Consider the following 18,613-nt stretch of genomic DNA (forward strand, 5'->3'; position numbering starts at 1 on the left):
CCTCTAATATTTGACAATTTGACCAATATTTAATTTGTCATTTTAGAAGTATTAAAAAGTCCTTAAATTGTCACTTTAGAAATATGCAGATACCCAGAGTCTATAGACTTAAAATGTATTTAGTTTACTGTTGAGAGAGAAAACAATATTGCACATTAAGTTAGTCATCTGGGGACCCTCCAAAATAATTTGGGGACCCTCCCTGGGGGTCCCGACCCACAGGTTGAGAACCACTGTTTTAGACAAGGGAGGAGGGATGCTAATGCAGGTTAAAAGAGGGGCTACGCTGGTGAATTATTAACACAGAAAGGGTTCGCAATAGCGGGGACGGACAGAATAATTCATGGCTGTACTGTAAGAGAGACTAAAACAAACACAACAAACAAACACACAAAAACAACATACTCTGCCATAGAAATAGATGTTATTACTGCTTGAATGCAAACACCACATACTGTATATAACACACACCCTGGTCGGGAACCTGCTAACGTGACCGCAAACCTAAAACGGGAGGCTGAGGTTTGTTTACGAGTGGTTTATAGGGAGGGTAAACTGCAACAGGTCTACTTAGTGCCTGAGGAAACACATGGTTATTGGGCGAGTGGTGGATGTGGGGAGGTTATCTTAATCTGTTGTAGCCTAGTTTCATTTCCCGAGAGGCCAAGCTGAGAAAATAGCAGGGGACCAAATAGCCGGCAGGGCCAACATGAAATGGACTGAGACTACGATGAGTCACGGTACAGTGTTTACGCGGCGTGCGTTAACGACTGTTCTGAGCTCAGGGCCCTCGACGCTCTTTAATAAAGCACAGATGAGTGACTCTCCTTGACTCATACTGTCACTTTTACTGTGGAGAAAGACGGAGAGAGAGAGAGAGAGAGAGAGAGGGGGAGAGAGAGAGCGAGAGAGAGAGCGAGAGAGAGAGAGCGCAATACCTCCAGAGAGAAATAACTATTGATTTAACGGCCGTCTCCACAAGTGGAGAAGAAAGGACAAAGAAAATGAGGGAGGGGAGAAGAGGGGAGGTGGAAGTGGAAGTGGGGAAGAAACATAAGCGCACAAGGGGGGAGGGGGGGCTAGTGCACTTAAACATGCACCTGGAGTACACTTAAGGGAGAGCGGTGGCTTGAGTGGCGAGTGATGAATGTACTGTAACATGCTGCCTGCTGTGCGGAGTTTCACCTAGTGGTGAATTATACCCTGCACCTGTCTATAAACACACACGGTGGTCAGAGGAAGGGTTTGTAAGTCCACGCTTCCAGTGCACTAGTAAACTGGGGAATGCCGCCAGTGTTTTTTTACAGTGCGGTGGTAGAGTGACGTCGTTCTGCATGAGGAGGCCTGTTTTTAAAGCGTCACTGTCGGGCAGAAACCTTGTATCTCCAATTTTAAAGCCCTGCTTCATCATACGAGACTGTCGCACAAAACTAGTGAAAATAGCAGATCTACAAGCACACAACGCCTCGCGGTGCGAGGCGTTGTGTGCTTGTAGATCGTCTATTTTCACTAGTTTAAATAATTTTTAAAATGATAAATACAAACAAACGGTTTTGGACATACATGGTTTCCACCCGACAACAACGATAGAGAGGTGTACAGTCTACACCAAATATACGTAAATGGAAAACGAGGCACGTACGACAAAATATAAATCGTTAGCCTCATAGCATAATTACTTAAGTAATTTTTGGCCAAATTGGCATTTCTGCCTAACTCTACTCTCCTAACGCTGCTGATTTATTGGGCGGTATTGCCTATGTCCTCAGACAATCAGAATGTTTGTTACGTAACAAAATTACTTAGGCAGGAAGTGATTTTCTGTTTCTTCTTCCCTGAAAACCTTAAAAATATGATTTAGGCAATTATGCTACAGTATGAGGCTAATGAAATTAAGCTTGAGAGTTGAGCGTGAAATGCTTATGCTTTACTGGTGTTACAGTAAATGTAAATTTTAACTATGTGTTATAAGTCTTGCTATGTAGCTTCGAACACATCTGTAAGGGTGAGAAGACTTAGGCTTGGTGAACATTGGTGAACATCAGCAAGTGAATGTGGGCATTCTTTTGTACACAGTAAAATCCGGAGTGTTGATTTAAACGGACACAATACCCGTTTGGGGCATTGCTGGCATTCGGAACGACTGCCTGTCCGGAGCGAGGCCCGGACAACTGGATGTCCTTGACTGGATGAACGGTTCTAGAGATGCGTTCCTGCTCGGAGGCGGCCGGGACAGTTCTTGAGAACTGCTGATCCGATGGACTACACACTAGGGCATTCACAAATAGTGATTTTTAGTATTCGAATTATTCGACCTCAAAGTATTCGAATAGTCGAATATTCGACAGGACTGGCCAAACTGTCAAATATTAAGTAAGCAAGAGGCGAACATTGTGAAATATATTTGGTGAATGCCCTACTACACACACACTAGACACTGGAATTGACCGATAGATAAACACTCAGAATTGTACTGGGTGGCAGTCTTGTTGTGTTACTTACTGTCCAAAAGGTAGGTTTTCAGTTTAATTTTGAACACGTCTTAAGGGGTTAGCATCAAACGTAAGGAGGAGACACGAAGGAGAGGAGAGAGTCAGTGAGTGTGTTTACATTTATAATAATACTATATATAATAATCACTTATGATTCTTCCCAAGATTACATTATTTTATTATGTACTGTATGGACTCGTTCCTGGGGGTGAGGAAATGACTTTGATGCTTTTACTCAGCAGTCGGCTGCACAGACGGCTGAGATGAACTATTAGGGGTTAAAGCGTCTTGCTCAGAGACACCTCTACACATACCGTGTGAGGGCCGGGGGTCAAACCGACAACCTTTCTTGATTCCCAGATGGCCTCTCCTCCCACAGAAGGCTGTACACAAACCAACTAGTGCTGGGCGTTGCCTACAACCTCACAATCGATACGTATCACGATGCAGAGGCCGCGATATGATATGCAACGCGGTACGCGTTGATTTTGCAGACACACACCTAAACCATGTCTTCAACAGGGGGGTCCGGGACCCCTAGGGGGTCCTCAGAGTTTCTACAGGGGGTCCTCCAAATCTTTGAGTGATAGAAAGTTATTTTCGCCTTTTTTATATTAACCACTTGAACCCTATTGTCCATATTCAAAGAACTTTAGCCAAAAATAGACGATCTACAAGCTCACACTGCCTCGCATCGCAAGGCGTTTTGAGCTTGTAGATCGGCTATTTTCGGCAAAGAGCTTTGATGAAGAGGGGAAAAAGAGCAGACTAAGCACAGAGTGAAAGGTCAAGTTTATTAAGTATTGACAGTTCAAGTGGTTAAATATCTGAAAACACAAATTGACATGAATCCAAAATACACTGACGATTGTGCGGTCAAACAATGAAACTATATGGAGGTTGTGGGGGTCCCTGCTTCATCTCTCTCTCAACTAAGGGGTCCTTGGCCTGAAAACGAGGTGGCTTAAAGCAAGTCAAACTTAAAATCATGGGTAAATATCTGCTCCATCTGTCTCTGGAGTCACTCAACTTGCTATAATTATGTCCCCTTAATGTTTTACTGTACTGTTTTGTACAGTACTGTATTGTATGATAGCCTTATCATCACTTTTGTACAGCCTGCCCAGGGACTACAGATGAAAATTAGCTCATGGCTAACTCTGGCTGATTTACATTGAAGTGAAAACTGACATGTTGATTAATGTGCTTTGTCCCTGACAAATAAATACATAAAAAAATAAAATAAAAAAAACGTTGAAGACACCTGACCTAAACCCAACTCACCGTCAACATTGTACACTTTGAGTCCCGCCAGGTGCTTGGCAGCGCGGGACTTTGAGGCCGTGAGGAGGGCAGGGTTGTGGAGCGGGAAGTCTGTGTAGTAGTTCTCCAAGACGACCAACGCTGCCCGCTGGATACTGCAACACAAAGAAACACAACATACACACAGTCAAAAGAGAGCTCTCACTTCATCATTTATAGGTTGTTGTTGTTTTGTTTCCAAGTCCCTGGAGTCAGTCATTCCCAACGTGGCTGATAGTGCTCGACTGCCAAATTCAGAGCTGGGGTCGAAGAAGTCGGAAACCTCCCCCCATCCTCCCCAAAAAACAGCTTTGATGAGCTCTTTACTTAGTGTATTTTCAGAAATCCTGAGTGTTATGGTGAAGAGTGCTCATTTAACTCTGAGAGTGTACAAATGTAACCAGGTGGACCAATCGAGGGTCCTTTTGGTTACATTTTGTACACTCTGAGTTGCAAAGGATGAATTACCACTGAGGATGTTGGAGTGTAGCACAAAACACAACGATAAAAGTATGACCTCGGGCGTCAGATCAATACTGAAACGTGAATAATGGAAATGAACGATGAGAGGAAATCGATCGCTGGGCAAGAGTCTAGAATCCACCAAGAGCAAAAAAGAAAAAAAGAAAAAAAGATCACAGAGAAAACAACTCATCAGTAACACGCAGAAACTTACAACGGTAGAAACCCTGTTAGCTCAGAACACCAGAGTCTACACATTATACTAGAGGTAATAACTGAAATAACAAAACAATCCCTTTTTCAGTTGCAAATCAGTTATTTTTCTTTACTCAAGTCGAGTAAATTTTATTCATTTAAAAATGGGAATAAATCAGCATTTATGTAGGGGAAGTATTCGCACAGCCACTGGATTCAGGTGCATGTGCGTTGGACAGTGAACACTGAAGAAATCATGAAAAGATACTTCATGAACAAAAGCTCCCGCACCCTGCTCTTGCTCAGCTGCTCATCTTTATTTCAATTGGTGGTCAATTGAAATAAAGATGAGCAGCTGAGCGGGAGTTTTTGTTCATGAAATATCTTTTCATGATTTCTTCAATAAAGCAGCATTAAAATATGACAGACAAATAACTGTGAGTGACACGGTCATGTGATGAAGACTAATTTAGCCCCAAGATGACAGGCGGGTTCATGGTTCAAACCACACTGTGCATATACATACAGTACACTATACTGTAGGCCTAGTGTCATAAACCCTTTTTCCTTCAAAGTCTCATCACACTCTGAACAAGCAGCCATGTACAAGAGTGTGTGTGTGTGTGTGTGCGTGCGTGCGTGCGGCGTGTGTGTGTTAAAGACAGTGAAAGGGCAGATTGAGGTCACAGATTTCACAGACCATGGAAGACAGACAAGGGAGAAGATTCAGCATCTACGTACTGTACTGTATTGTGCTGCAGGCTGCAGACAATGTGGCGTGGCGGTGGAAGGCATGAGACCCATGTCTAGTAAGGGGGAGTATTGTTATGTCCCACACCGACGCTCCCTGTATCGCCCTGCGCTCCCCCTTACTCTGCATGTCTAGTAAGGGGGAGTATTGTTTGTTATGTCCACACTGACACTCCCCTGTATCGCCCTGCGCTCGCTTGCCTTGACAACACACAGGATCACCTCCAGACGACTCCGTTTTAATGTCAAGAATCCCTAGAAATATATGTATTTCACCGCCGACCCCCCCCCCCCCATCTCAAAATATTTTGCTCCAGGGACTCCCCCCAGAAGCAAATATTTACAAGTTTGCTTTGAAAATATATTTATTTAAAGATTTGCAAAAATGTTCAAGATTGAGCTTGTATATCTGCTATTTTTTAATAGTTAAAGCATAAAATAAAGTGGTGAAAATGGGTTAAACCAGTGGTTCTCAAAGTTCCAGGGGTCCTTGAGGGGGTTCCAGGGGGGTCCCCCAGCTAAATGGCCGATAGTTAGGGCCCAAATGGACCGTTATACCTGTATGTCTGTAAGCACTTGGCATTATGGGGTTCCGTGGCCCAATGCACACCAACTTGGGTTTCCTTGGAATTAAAAAGTTGGACAACCACTGTCTTAAAAGAGGGCTCTCACCTCTGACCCTGCTGGTTCTCCAACTATGGTATGTTGGAAAACTGCGTTCACCTGCAGGGAATTGCAGAAAATGTTAGAGAGGCAGGGGCTGACATTTCTGAAAGGGCCTTTTGGTGAAAATATCGAAAATAGCAGACCTCCAAGCTCACAATGCGCCGCAGCGTGACGCGTTGTGAGCTTGGAGGTCGGCTTTTTTTCGGTGCTTGATTGATACCACACTGAACTAAGCACAATCAAGTCAATACTGGAGATGTGGCGTACATATGGATTTCTACACAGAGGAGGCAATTCTTTTAACATACGATGCTGCATTCAAGTTCAGGAGAGTTCGGACAAGGCAATCCTCTTGAATGCTGCCTTCAGGTGCCATGGCATGAGAGGGCATTTGCATTTGCATTTCTTTCACCATAGTAAAAACAGCATTCATGGTCTGGAGAGGGCACTTTTTACAGACGGATAAAAGGGCAGGGGCTCAAGCCCTGGCGTCCCCCAGGGCTACTTTGACCCTTCCAGATTAAGATGGCTGGATTGAAAACCAGCAGCAGTACTGCCTGGGTTCTCGATCACAAAAAAGTTCACAAACTAATACGATACCAGGGTGGCAAGCGGCTCAGGAGCTGGAGAGGTTCAATCCCCGAGCTACCTCTGGGTTATAGCGTCAAAGTGTCCCTGAGAAACACACCTAACCCCTAACTGCAGGTTAAGCACTTTGGAAGGAGCTGCAGTATAAATGCACCATTGTACCATTTTACTGAAAACACAACACGATCCAACCATCTAACATACAACAAACAGGATGGACACACTGGGAAACGAGGGCAGGAGAGATGAGGAGATGCATGCAGTGAACGAGAAAAAGGAGAGAGAGAGAGAGACAGACAGACAGAGAGACAAGAAGACAACGCGACAGGAGGGAGTGTTGGTATGGTACGACAGAGAGACAGACAGAAAGTAGTTGAGACAGAGCGGGATGGACAAGAAGACAAAGGATGAGGTCGATGACGATGATGCCGCTCGCCAAAATTAGCCAATCTATAAGCTCACAAGCGTATTAATAGTCTATTTTGGCGAGTGACACCGTTGCATGGACATTATGCCATGTCCTTGTTGTCATTACCACAGTCAGCGACCAATGCAGATAATGTCTAAAACAGGGGTATTCAACAGGGTGTCCGGGACCCCTAGGGGGTCCCCAGAGATACTACAGGGGGTCCTCCAAATTTTTGAGTGATAGAAACCTTTTTGTCTTGAACCCTAGCGTCCATATTCGGAGAACTTTAGCCAAAAATAGCCGATCTACAAGCTCACAACGCCTCGCTCTGCGAGGCGTTGTGAGCTTGTAGATCGGCTATTTTTGGCAAAGAGCTTTGGTGGGGAAAAAGAGCAGACAAAGTACAGAGTGAAAGGTAGCATTGACAGTTCAAGTGGTTAAATATCTGAAAACACAAATTGACATGAATCCAAAATACACTGATGATCGTGCTGTCAAACATTGAAACTATATGGATTCTTGTGGGGGTCCCTGCTTCATCTCTCTCTCGACTAAGGGGTCCTTGGCCTGAAAACGTTGAAGACCCCACCAAAAATACAGAAATCCGATCTGATCACTCTCGCGAATCAAAAGTGTGGACAAGTCAAGTGCTAATAAAAATCGCATGGGTTGAAACAAAGTGGATCTGCCTGCAGTCTGAAGGAAGCCAAAGACACCCAGGGCAGAAGGAGAAACATCTGCCGTCTCCCTGGTGATCCCCCAGCCTGTCCCAGCCTGGATCACACTGCATGCCATGTCTTGTCTGCTGGAACACACCTCCACTAAAACCAATATTACACAAGGTGAGGTGTTTTCACATGTTACACTGCATAAATCTCTCTCTCTCTCTCTCTCTCTCTCTCTCTCTCTCTCTCTCTCTCTCTCTCTCTCTCTCTCTCTCTCTCTCTCTCTCTCTCTCTCTCTCTCTCTCTCTCTCTCTCTCTCTCTCTCTCTCTCTCTCTCTCTCTCTCTCTCTCTCTCTCTCTCTCTCTCTCTCTCTCTCTCTCTCTCTCTCTCTCTCTCTCTCACTCCTGGGCTGCGAGAGCTGACCAGGATGGATGACGGTAAAAGAGACAGCGTTCCAAATGAGCAAAGTTCTTGGCGCACGGAAATCGCCTGATCTACAAGCTCACCAAAACCTCGCAACGAGACACGCTGTGAGCTTGTGGATCCACTTTTTTAGACCAATCTTCGCCTATTGTGACATCACAAAGCCCAGAATAGGGGCACAATTAAAGGGTCTGGTCTGGTGACCCCTGGTGAAATGTACATTTTGTACACTCTCTGACTTGCATAAACGCTGCAGATTTTACAACGAGATGGCCCGTCCCCGTGACCTGCATTTGGCCGTGTGCGACAGCAGCCCAGCAGATGTTGACAGCTGTTGCCTGCTTGCCGCACGCATCGGCCAACGCCCCGTTGCTGCTAAACACTGCTCCCATTACGCCTCGTTTTAGCCTGCGTCGTCGGCCTGCGTGGATTTGGACATGTGTACCAGCATGACCAAATGTGTGTGTGTGTGTGTGTGTGTGTGTGTGTGTGTGTGTGTGTGTGTGTGTGTGTGTGTGTGTGTGTGTGCGCGTGTGAGCGCTCTACCATCCTTGTGAGGACAACAAGTCCTCGCACGGATAAAAGCACGAGGGGTTTCCTTCCTGCAAATATTAGGTCATTTATTAGTCTGTTGTGTTTCACAGGTCATTGCTTTTCAAGGGTCAATTGTCGTATTTGATTATATTTCAAAAGTATTTGTCATTGCTTTTATTTATTCTATTGGCTCCCTCTGCAACCCCCTCCCATGTGGCACACACATGCACACATGCACATATTAACCACAACCCACACAGTTATACACACCCATACCACAGGACCGCCGTTGAAATAAGCTCTCTGGGCTTTCTTGTGTCTGTCCTTTTGACAGCTGGGTGTAGTTGTGTGTTTTGTGCATGTAATCATTGTCAAATAAAGATATCAAATCGAAGGGTAGTGAATTCAGTCCATGGTCCTCGCAAACATAGTTAGGTGAAGGGGAAAGTTTCAATGGCGATGTGCATTGGAACCAGGGGCGTCACAAGGGGGGGAGAAGTGGGACTGAGTTACTAGGACCCAAGGTGGAGCCAAAATGATTTTATACTTTTGCTATTGAAAAATAGCAGATATACAAGCTCACAGCGCGGCACCGAGTGCCGTGCTGCGAGCCTGTAGATCTGCTATTTTCTAATCTTTGAATATTATGTACTTTTTAAGCGAACATTTTTTAACTAAAATTTTGCTTCTGGGTGGGTCCCTGGAACTAAATATTTTGAGATGGGGGTCCGTGGCCAAATACATATAATTTTGGGGGTTCTTCGCATGAAAAAGTTTGAGAACCACTGAGATAGAAACATAGGTTTTTCAAAAAACCTTAGGATTTGAAATATTCAAAGACTTACAAAAATGTTCAGATATACAAGCTTATACACTCTGTGCCGCGCTGTGAGCTTGTATATCTGCTATTTTTCAATAATTAAAGCAAAAGATGTGTGTGGAGCCTTGTACCCAGTGCCCAGAATTTGGTGCGACACCGCTGCTCGTGTCATTCTTTGGGCCACGCGGCCGGCTAACTCGATATACGCCAACAACAGCTCATGTTAGCCCCGGCCGGGGCCATGTGCTTCCCATTTCCCCACGGAGATGTACAGCACCACCTCTGTCCTGCCCATGAAAGGCCGGACTCAGAGGCTTCTGGCAGGCCACTGACCTCTGGGCCCTTGTAGTCTGTCCTCCCTACCCTCGGCAGACAAAAAAAGTGCTGGTGAGGTGACAGGAATCGGCCACGGGATGATGAGGACCCTCCCTCCGCTCCTCCCCCACCAGACTGACTGTCTGGGGTCAGAGGCAGCATGTGTGTGCCACGGACACTGGCACAGGTCACCATACAGCTTTCACACGCACGCATGCGCGCGCGCACACAGACACAAGAGATATTTTTGTGCGGGGCTAACGGCTCAAAATGAGTATGAGTGTCCGTATGAGCACAGGAACTCCATGTATACCTAACGGCACAGACAGAACGGCCCATAAAAGGAGCTATGCACGTGTGTTGTGTTTGATACCATTCGTTGTGAGCAACGCTCACTTCGCACCGGTGAGGGTTTTTTTTTCTTACAGTATAAGTATAAGCATGACTATTTTATTAAGTAAAAAAAGATAGTGTCCCATACTAAATTAAGTCAAGTGAGGTTACTTACAAAGCACATTACAAGAAAGTTGTAACAAATATTGTACAAGGAATAGATAACACCTAACACTAAATGTTAAAAGATATAGCTTAGATCCATTTCCAAGCCATAATGGCTTTGACGTTCCACTGGGAATATAAGAAACTTCACACAATCTGTTCAATCACACACTCACATGACATCCATTTCCAAACATGGGACAACAGAACAAAGACCTGCAAGAGTCAGCCACAACAATCCCTGTCAAACGGTCATCAAGCGCTTATTAACCACATGGACCCCAGCATCCCTATCCTGGACACGTCAAAACGGGCAAACATTGGGCTAGATCAGAACGCTTATCACAGGTTGTTGTGTGATTCTCGAGGAAGACAGAGGATTCTGTGAATTTCAGTATAGGATATGAAAATCTGCTTGCAGGAACGTGAAACTTGCTTGAGATAGGTGATGTAACACACTAAACAGAAATGAATTATTAACAATGCAATGATGTTTAACCAACATTCACTCGGTTATTCAGCTAAGTTATGTAACGTTTTAATGACTTTGGAAAAAATGAAGAAAAAAAAGAACACTATTAGTCGAACAGTGTATGTTTATGCTATGCATGATAAGGGCCAAAGCTGTGAACAATGTGACAACAACAGTGCAGTGACATGGATTGATGCTGGTATGGTCCTTTAAGACTGGCACAATGCCATGAGATAGCATACTGTATACAGCACTGCAAGAACACAGACTTTACAGTCGGGCCAGTTATTCAACTGTGGGAGGAGGAGGGGTAGTGGAGTGGTACTGTCAGTCTGTGACTAGACAGTGACGGCATTCCAAAAACCGCATCAGCGCATTTGGCCGACTCACAAAGAAACCAGGACAAACTTGTCTCGCATTTTAAGTAATCAGTGCGCTGTAACCGGGGCCATTGTTTCATAGCAGAGGCAGCTATAGCATTTAAGTGCTGTGTCAGTGCCTGCCACCTCATGGCTTTGATCAATTATTAAACAACGTGAGTCGTGAGCATACTTGGAGAGACAAACAAATATAAATTCAACGGCCAGAGTGGCCTAGATCAGGCAGGTTCGCTCTCTTTCTGTGTGCGCGTGTGTGCATGATTAATGTGTGGAAGGTATGCAAACGCAGTACCACAGAGGAAACCAAAGGTCAACCACTTACAAAATCAGGAGACAGATTATTATGTTAGAAGCTAAAACTCTAGCGATGATTCTGGAGGTGAGAGGGTTTGGGAAAAGATTGTTCAACGCTCAATCCATCCACGACATCCCATCGCCACAGGGAGGCATTTCAACCATGCCCGCTTCCCCAGGCACAAAGGGGGAGAGAGAAGACAGGGCCATTCTTGCCTCGCTCTGATTGCGCCGATACAGATGTGAAAAGTAGACGGCTGCACTGGGCAGCTCAAAGCATGAGAGTTTGTGTTACTTGTGTGACAATTAGATTTTTGAAAAACTTAAATGAAATCCAAGTTTTTCTAATTGACGGTAATCAATGCACTAGGGTGCTCTAAAATTGTGATCAGGCCTAAAAATCGTTCGGGCTCTAATGAGAACTAGACATTTGCACTGGGCAGCTCACTCGCGGCATGAAAGGTCTTGCTGCCCCACCGATGCGACAGTTCCCTTCAGGCCATTGCTGTAACTCGTCATGTATTCTTTAATCAACTCTTCTGCTCGGGCAAGAGTAAAAAAAAAACGATGCTTCCATTTGCCCAGAGATTGGCATCGAAGGCGAGGCAGACACAGACAAGTAAGCCCCCGTGGGGACAAGGGGACCCGGCAGCAGGCTCTCTGCTCTCTGATAAGGCAGGGCATGGAGGGACGGTTGCCAGGAATACTGGAATGTCAGCACCAGGGGCCCGCTAATAGAGGAGAGAGGCAGGCACGTGCACACATAAGACATCAAAGGGGGCTTGAGCCCCTGCCCTTTTATCCTTCTGTAAAAAGTGCCCTCTCCAGACCATGCATGAATCCAGTTTTTACTGTGGCGAAAGAAATGCAAATGCCTCCTTTCTATGCCATACCTTTAGGAGAATTGCCTTGTCCAAACTCTCCTGAACTTCAATGCAGCTGCAGCATCTTATGTTGAAAGAATTGCCCTCTCTGTGTAGAAATGCATACCGTTTCGTCACATCTCCAGTATGGACTTGATTATGCTTAGTTCAGTGTGGTATCAAGCTCCGAAAATAGCAGACCTTCAAGCTCACAGCTTGGAGATCTGCTATTTTCAATATTTCCACCAAAAGGCCCCTTTAGAAATTTCAGACCCTGCCTTTCTAACTTCCTCTGCAAGTCCCTGGAGAGAGGCATGGGAGGCTGGCTGGACGTCCGGAAACGTACAACCCCCCTCTCCTGTCTGGGTCTGAGAGGGTCTTTGTGTGTGTGCGCGCGCGCACACATGCGCGCACGGTGTGTGACTGTGTGTGCACAATAGGGCTGGGCAATTAACCAAAAACATAGCGAAAACTGATATTTTGAATAACTGACTTATAATACATATCAACAAGAAAGAATTGTAATATATGTATTTCATAATAGACTAAATCGCAAAGTTTGATTAACCAATTGACCCTGAATTATAGGCTACTTCATTGTACAATGCCCTGGTGGTGTACACAAATCTCAAAAAGAGACGATCCACAAGCTTGCAGATCTGCTATTTCCTCCCTTTTTTTATAAATCGTTCATTAATAGCAATCCAGGCAAAAGTTTGAATGAAATAATCGTAAAAGTCATATCGCCCAGTCCTGGTCCACTCCACACTCCACACATACATGCACATGGCACTCACTGGTCTGTTGCAGTGTGCACATATGGCCCTTACAATGTGTGTGCGCGTGCGTGCGTGTGTGTGAGGGGCTGACCAGATGCTGCGTGCCGGGCCAGTAGGGAGCCCTAATTAGTGGTTTGTTTACAGTCACAGGCGGACGGCCCAGCATGCTGCTGGCCAAGCAGCCATGAGCAGCAGCACTTAACAGAAGACAACACCCCCAGGGCAGCCTGCTGACGCACCAGGCACACACACACACACACGCACGCACGCTGCACGCACGCATGCAACAATGCATTCGCGCACAAGTGCAAACACACAGATAGACATAGAATAATGCATTGGTGTGAGGATGTGCACACACAATTGCGTGCTCACACACACACACACACACACACACACACACACACAGTAATGCACGTGCGACACAGTGACAGAAGCATGAGTTGCTGTGTGCTTGGCATTGGGCACACACATTTAGTACTTGCACCCACACATGCACAGACGTGCATAGCCTCATACGCACGCACGTACGCACACACTTTCAGCCGTGGTGAAATCAAAGTGAAAATCCAACCAGATCTGGTGCAGCTATATCCTCTCTCTGCCTTTTCCTGTTTAGTATTGAGGAGTGCAGCTTTGATGTGTGAACGAGGAATGATCTGGGGTGAGATTAGCTGTGTCATTATGGTTATCGAGTGTCAGATCACAGATGTCGGAATGGATCGGCCAATCCTGAAAAGATCAATAGTAGCCCAGAAACTAACGGTGCACCACACCCTGCACCTGGCACCCTGCATACCAAAGACTGTAAAAATGGGACCCAATGCCTCCCTGCTTGGCACTCAGCATCGAGGGTTGGATTGGGGGGGGGGGGGGTTGATCACCATTACGGATTCCCGAGCGCGGCACGGCTGCAGCTCACCGCTCCAAGAGATGGGTCAAAGGCAGAGAATACATTTCAATTACAGTACTTGTATCTGACAAATAAATTAATTATCAAAATAAAAAAACAAGGCCAGTGGTGGAAAAAGCACTAACATTTATTACTTAGGTTAAAGTATCAATCCTGCAATGTAGAAATACTCTGTTTCAAGTACTAACACACATGTCCGTAATAAAAAATGTACTTGAGCAAAAGTAAGACTAGTAAGTACTCATTATGCAGAAATGTAGATGCTAATGAATATGGATATTAATCCTGCAGGGAAAATTCTGTTTCAGCTTCACCCAGCTGATGGCTACTCAGATGTTTAAGATGAGCGCCCTGGGAGGGGGAAGCTGTTAGGGGTTGAGTGTCTCTTGCTCAGGGGGGAGCGTGTCGCTATTTCTACAAGTCATCTTTTCGACAACCAAACCTAACCCTAAATCCGTGGGGTGAGTAGCGATACCTGCCGACGCTCCGTTGTCGAAATGATGTGCGTTCGAAAAAGCGTCATTTCTCCGCTCAGGGACACTTCGATACATAGATATGGGCACATCTGAATACCAGACTCTACCCACCAAGTTACGGACGCCATACTGCATGTGTCCAATCCATCTCCACTTTGTCTTTCGATTTTGTAGGTCAGTGGTATCCTGGTCTTGTTCTTTTCCACAGGTCCACAATGCTCACATTGTCTTTACACCAGGTGTTTGGTATTCTCTTGAGGAAGGTGTTAATGAATGTTTGCAGCTGATGTGTGTTTTGTTGTTCCCCACGTCTCTGATCCACTCAGCCTCAGCTGTTTCACATTCAAGTTAAAGATGCGTTATTTTGGTGTTGATTGAAGTGTTTTTAAATGAAATGTTTTAATGTGTACCACATTATAATGTGTTAATGGTTGTTGCGGTGTGTTTGACAAGGTGAATGTGAAGCACGTTGTGACGCGCATTTGAGCAGTCGGGCGATTAGAAAAGTAAGCCTTGCCGATAAGGCATGGGCCTATCTCCTGTTTCTATAGTGTGAGGCGGCTTGATGTACAAGTACATCCCCCAGCCATGATGTACAAGTACAACCCCTGGACATGACTGCTAGCATGTCACAGGGACTTGCCCCCAATCCAACCCTTGATGCTGAGTGCAGGGCAGGGAGGCATTGGGTCCCAATGTTACATTCTGGTATGACCCGACCGGGGAACCATTAGAAAAATCACTATATTACATGCAATCCATTTACCACTTACAGTGTGTGACCCCACCTGGGCATACAAGCAGATCAAAATCCTTCAAACACAGCCGTGGGATTATGATTATAAACGATCGTTTGATCCGGTGCTTGACCCAGAAAGCAAAGCCATCCACAACAAAGCTATATGTTTAACCTCTTAAGCCCTATATATACTGTACTTTGTTTGTTGTATGCCAAATTGCAAAAATAGCACATCTACACAAGCTCACAACACGTCACACAATTGCTACTAGTAAAAAAGGACTCTAAAAGAAGAGGTTTGTCAGTTTTTTCTCAGTATGCTGTGGAAAAGTACGCACGCACTATTCTTTCTGACACCAGCACTGCGGAAACAGCGAAACTAGCGGCCGTTCATTTGAAGTTTCTCTTGAAGTCTCTTCCTATATCGCATCAAATTGCAAGCCAGATAAAGGGCCCTTAGGCAAAACACACAACTGAACGCATCTCAAGGTGAGACGCCTGACGAAGGTCTATTGACCGAAACCTCAAGGTCAAGGAAACATCAAGTTCAGGGAAATATCCAAGGCCTATTGAGCAAAACATCAATGCCAGACACAGTGACCTGAATGAACAAGTGAGGGGCTTCAAAGTCTCTCCCCACCACAGCGTAACACGGGTCGTTTCAAAGGGAATCAAACTGGTTACTAGGGATGGGACGATAATCGGTATTATCGTTTATCATGATAAAAAACAGTCACGATAATCGGATCGTGGAGATTTAATTTATTGTGAAATTGTACTCCGTCATGCACTGGGATCAATTCACTTTGCTGAGCTGCATGTCCGGTACCACTTAAACCCTCTAATTTGTAAAACGGACCTGTAAATAACATACTTGATATAGTCTTTTAACTCCCTACCAAATCTCTTTGCCAAAAAAAAATAGCCGATCTACAAGCTCACAACGCGTCGCAACACGACACGTTGTGAGCTTGTAGATCTGCAATTTTTTGGCAAATGTTCACCCCAGGATAACGAATGTTGGGGATTTTTTGATCATCGCGATAATATTGTAAATCGCAATTTCTTTGGTCACAACAATCGTGACATGACATGTTCCCATCCCTAGTGGCTACCTCCATCTCACCCTTGCTCCCGTCACCCCCACCAGCAGTGTCTCTCTCACCTGAGCTGTCCCAGGTTGTAGTGGCGCGTCTCCCCGTCGGTGGAGCGCGTGACGCCCACGGAGTAGCAGGGCTGCAGCTGCCGCAGCTCCAGCAGCACGATGGCCAGGTAGTGGATGAAGAGCAGCGCGTCCACCAGGGACACGGCGTACTGGACGATGCCCTGGTAGTTCTCATCCTGGTGGCAGGGGAGAGAGGAGAGGGAAGGCGAGGAGATGAAACAAATTACGGTATGTACTGTAGACCAGGGGTCTTCAACGTTTTCAGGCCAAGGACTCCTTAGTTGAGAGAGAGATGAAGCAGGGACCTGTACACAACCTGCACATAGATTCCATATAGTTTCATTGTTTTATAGCACAATCATCATTATTATTATTATCAGTATTTTGGAATCATGTCAATTTGTGTTCTCAGATATTTAACCACTTGAACCGTCAATAAACATAACCTTTCACTCTGTACTTAGTCTGCTCTTATAGCTCTTTGCCGAAAATAGCAGATCTACAAGCTGTGAGATGTTCAACAGTTAAACCTAACCATCCATAATGTAGTCTGTTTTTCTGAAATGTTGACATCAAATTCAAATCGTGTCATTTCAGGTCATCGAGCGGATGTAATGTACACCAGTGTTGTGAAAGTTGAAACGACTTCTTCATCATCAGGCCCAACATAACAGAGAAATACGCAGAACTTTAGCTTGTTCCATTTGTACACTCTGTGTGTGTGTGTGTGTGTGTGTGTGTGTGTGTGTGTGTGTGTGTGTGTGGCAGAGGTCTTACACAGGATCTGCAAACCACAAAGGTTGCAGAAGTCACAATCACACTGAGCACAGAATGTAAATATTTCATGTATGAGCACGTCACCATGCGTGTCAAGAACATGCATGCGAGGACAGACGTACACACACACACACACACACACACACACACACACACACACACACACACACACACACACACACACACACACACACACACACACACACACACACACACACACACACACACACACACACACACACACACACACACACACACACACACACACACACACACACACACACACACACAAAACAGCCAGCATGCAAAACAACTTGTATAACCTCTCCTCAGACCTTGATAGCGGTAAAATAGCGGATGCAGAGCATGCCATTAATTAGCTTTATTTCAAACAACTGCAAGCTATTTAAACAAGATACTGTGTGTGTGTGTGTGTGTGTGTGCCTGCGTACATGCACGTGTGTGTGTGCGTGCGTGTGTGCTTTCGACCATGTCTACGTGTGTGTGAGCTTGAGTGTATATGCGTGCATGACTGCGCGTGCGCGCACGTGATTGAGTGTGCGTTTCCAGTGAGGTTTCCCTGGAGCATTGTCGACGGGAAAACGGGATTACTAAGATTACATGTGGTACCGTATACATCACACAGTCACAGTGGAACGCAAACATGTCCCTCTGAGCAGTGAAAGGCGATCTCAGGATATTGATGACTTTGTCGAGACACCGAAACACATGAGAAATGTAGACCTAATTGTGTAGCAGACCTATATTTAGTATATTACACCAACAGCTACATTTGTCTCACATAGTTTCACACACAACTGCCAAAAACAACACCCCCCAACCCCACCCCCCCACCGCCTCTGACGGTTCCCGTGGCCAATGTGTGACATATACTGTATACATAACCAACTACTGCTGGTACATGTTCTGTTCTGTGTGTGTTTAGTTTTCTGTTTGTTTTGTTTTGAAAACATGTTTTAATTGTTTGCAAAAAAAACTGCTGTTGGCTGAGTATGAATAAAAACTGATGAGAGAGAGAATGTACAGTACAGAAGCGATGCGCCTGAGAAAAGTGTCTGCCTGCCCTATTTCAAGGCTCACAACGCGTTAAAATTTCCCAAAAAGGGTTTTACATTTTCTACATTTCTGTAGTTGTTTTTATTTGTATTTTTTCTGAAAATCTTTAGAATTTTTGTTTATTTGTACTTTTTATGAATAATTAGATGCATTTTTGAAAAAGAAAAGCAACAGCAAAATTCTAGGGAAAGCGACCCATACAAATCTTGACCTCAGTTGCTGCACAGTGATTGATTGTTGTGAGTAATGATAAACCCTTTCCTGGAAGCTTGCATGTGCTTGGTTTGTACCTTTGTGTTACTGCACTGTACCTCTTGCCTCTTTGGCTACTGTAACTGTTGGATTTCCCCCCGGGGGATCAATGAAAAATGTAAGTGAAATCTAATCTAATCTGATTTAATCTGTTGCCCGCCCCCTCCCTCCACCCCACTGTTGGCCCCTCCCCCGCTTATCCGGAAAGCTGCAAGCATTTTGGCTTCACGTGGACATGTTTTAGCAGGTGGATTTTACATCAGGGCGTCGTTATGTTTTACCCCCTGGCAAAGCTTAACCATAGTT

At 45.1% G+C, this 18,613-nt stretch overlaps 1 protein-coding gene across 3 annotated transcripts in view; it reads right to left on the reverse strand.

Annotated features, from left to right (window-relative positions):
• Positions 1-18,613, reverse strand: part of LOC308280011 (vang-like protein 1) — a 107,022-nt gene that overhangs the window by 8,834 nt on the left and 79,575 nt on the right. For all 3 annotated transcript variants that reach the window (XM_080720259.1, XM_080720260.1, XM_080720258.1), the window contains 2 exons: positions 16,202-16,377; positions 3,777-3,910 (listed from right to left, as the gene is read on the reverse strand). In XM_080720259.1, coding sequence (XP_080576385.1) covers positions 3,777-3,910; positions 16,202-16,377 — 310 coding nt within the window. The remainder of the gene's footprint in view (positions 1-3,776; positions 3,911-16,201; positions 16,378-18,613) is intronic.

The sequence above is a fragment of the Nannobrachium achirus genome (assembly GCF_963921795.1).
Source record: "Nannobrachium achirus genome assembly, chromosome: 24".
Lineage (NCBI taxonomy): Eukaryota > Metazoa > Chordata > Actinopteri > Myctophiformes > Myctophidae > Nannobrachium > Nannobrachium achirus.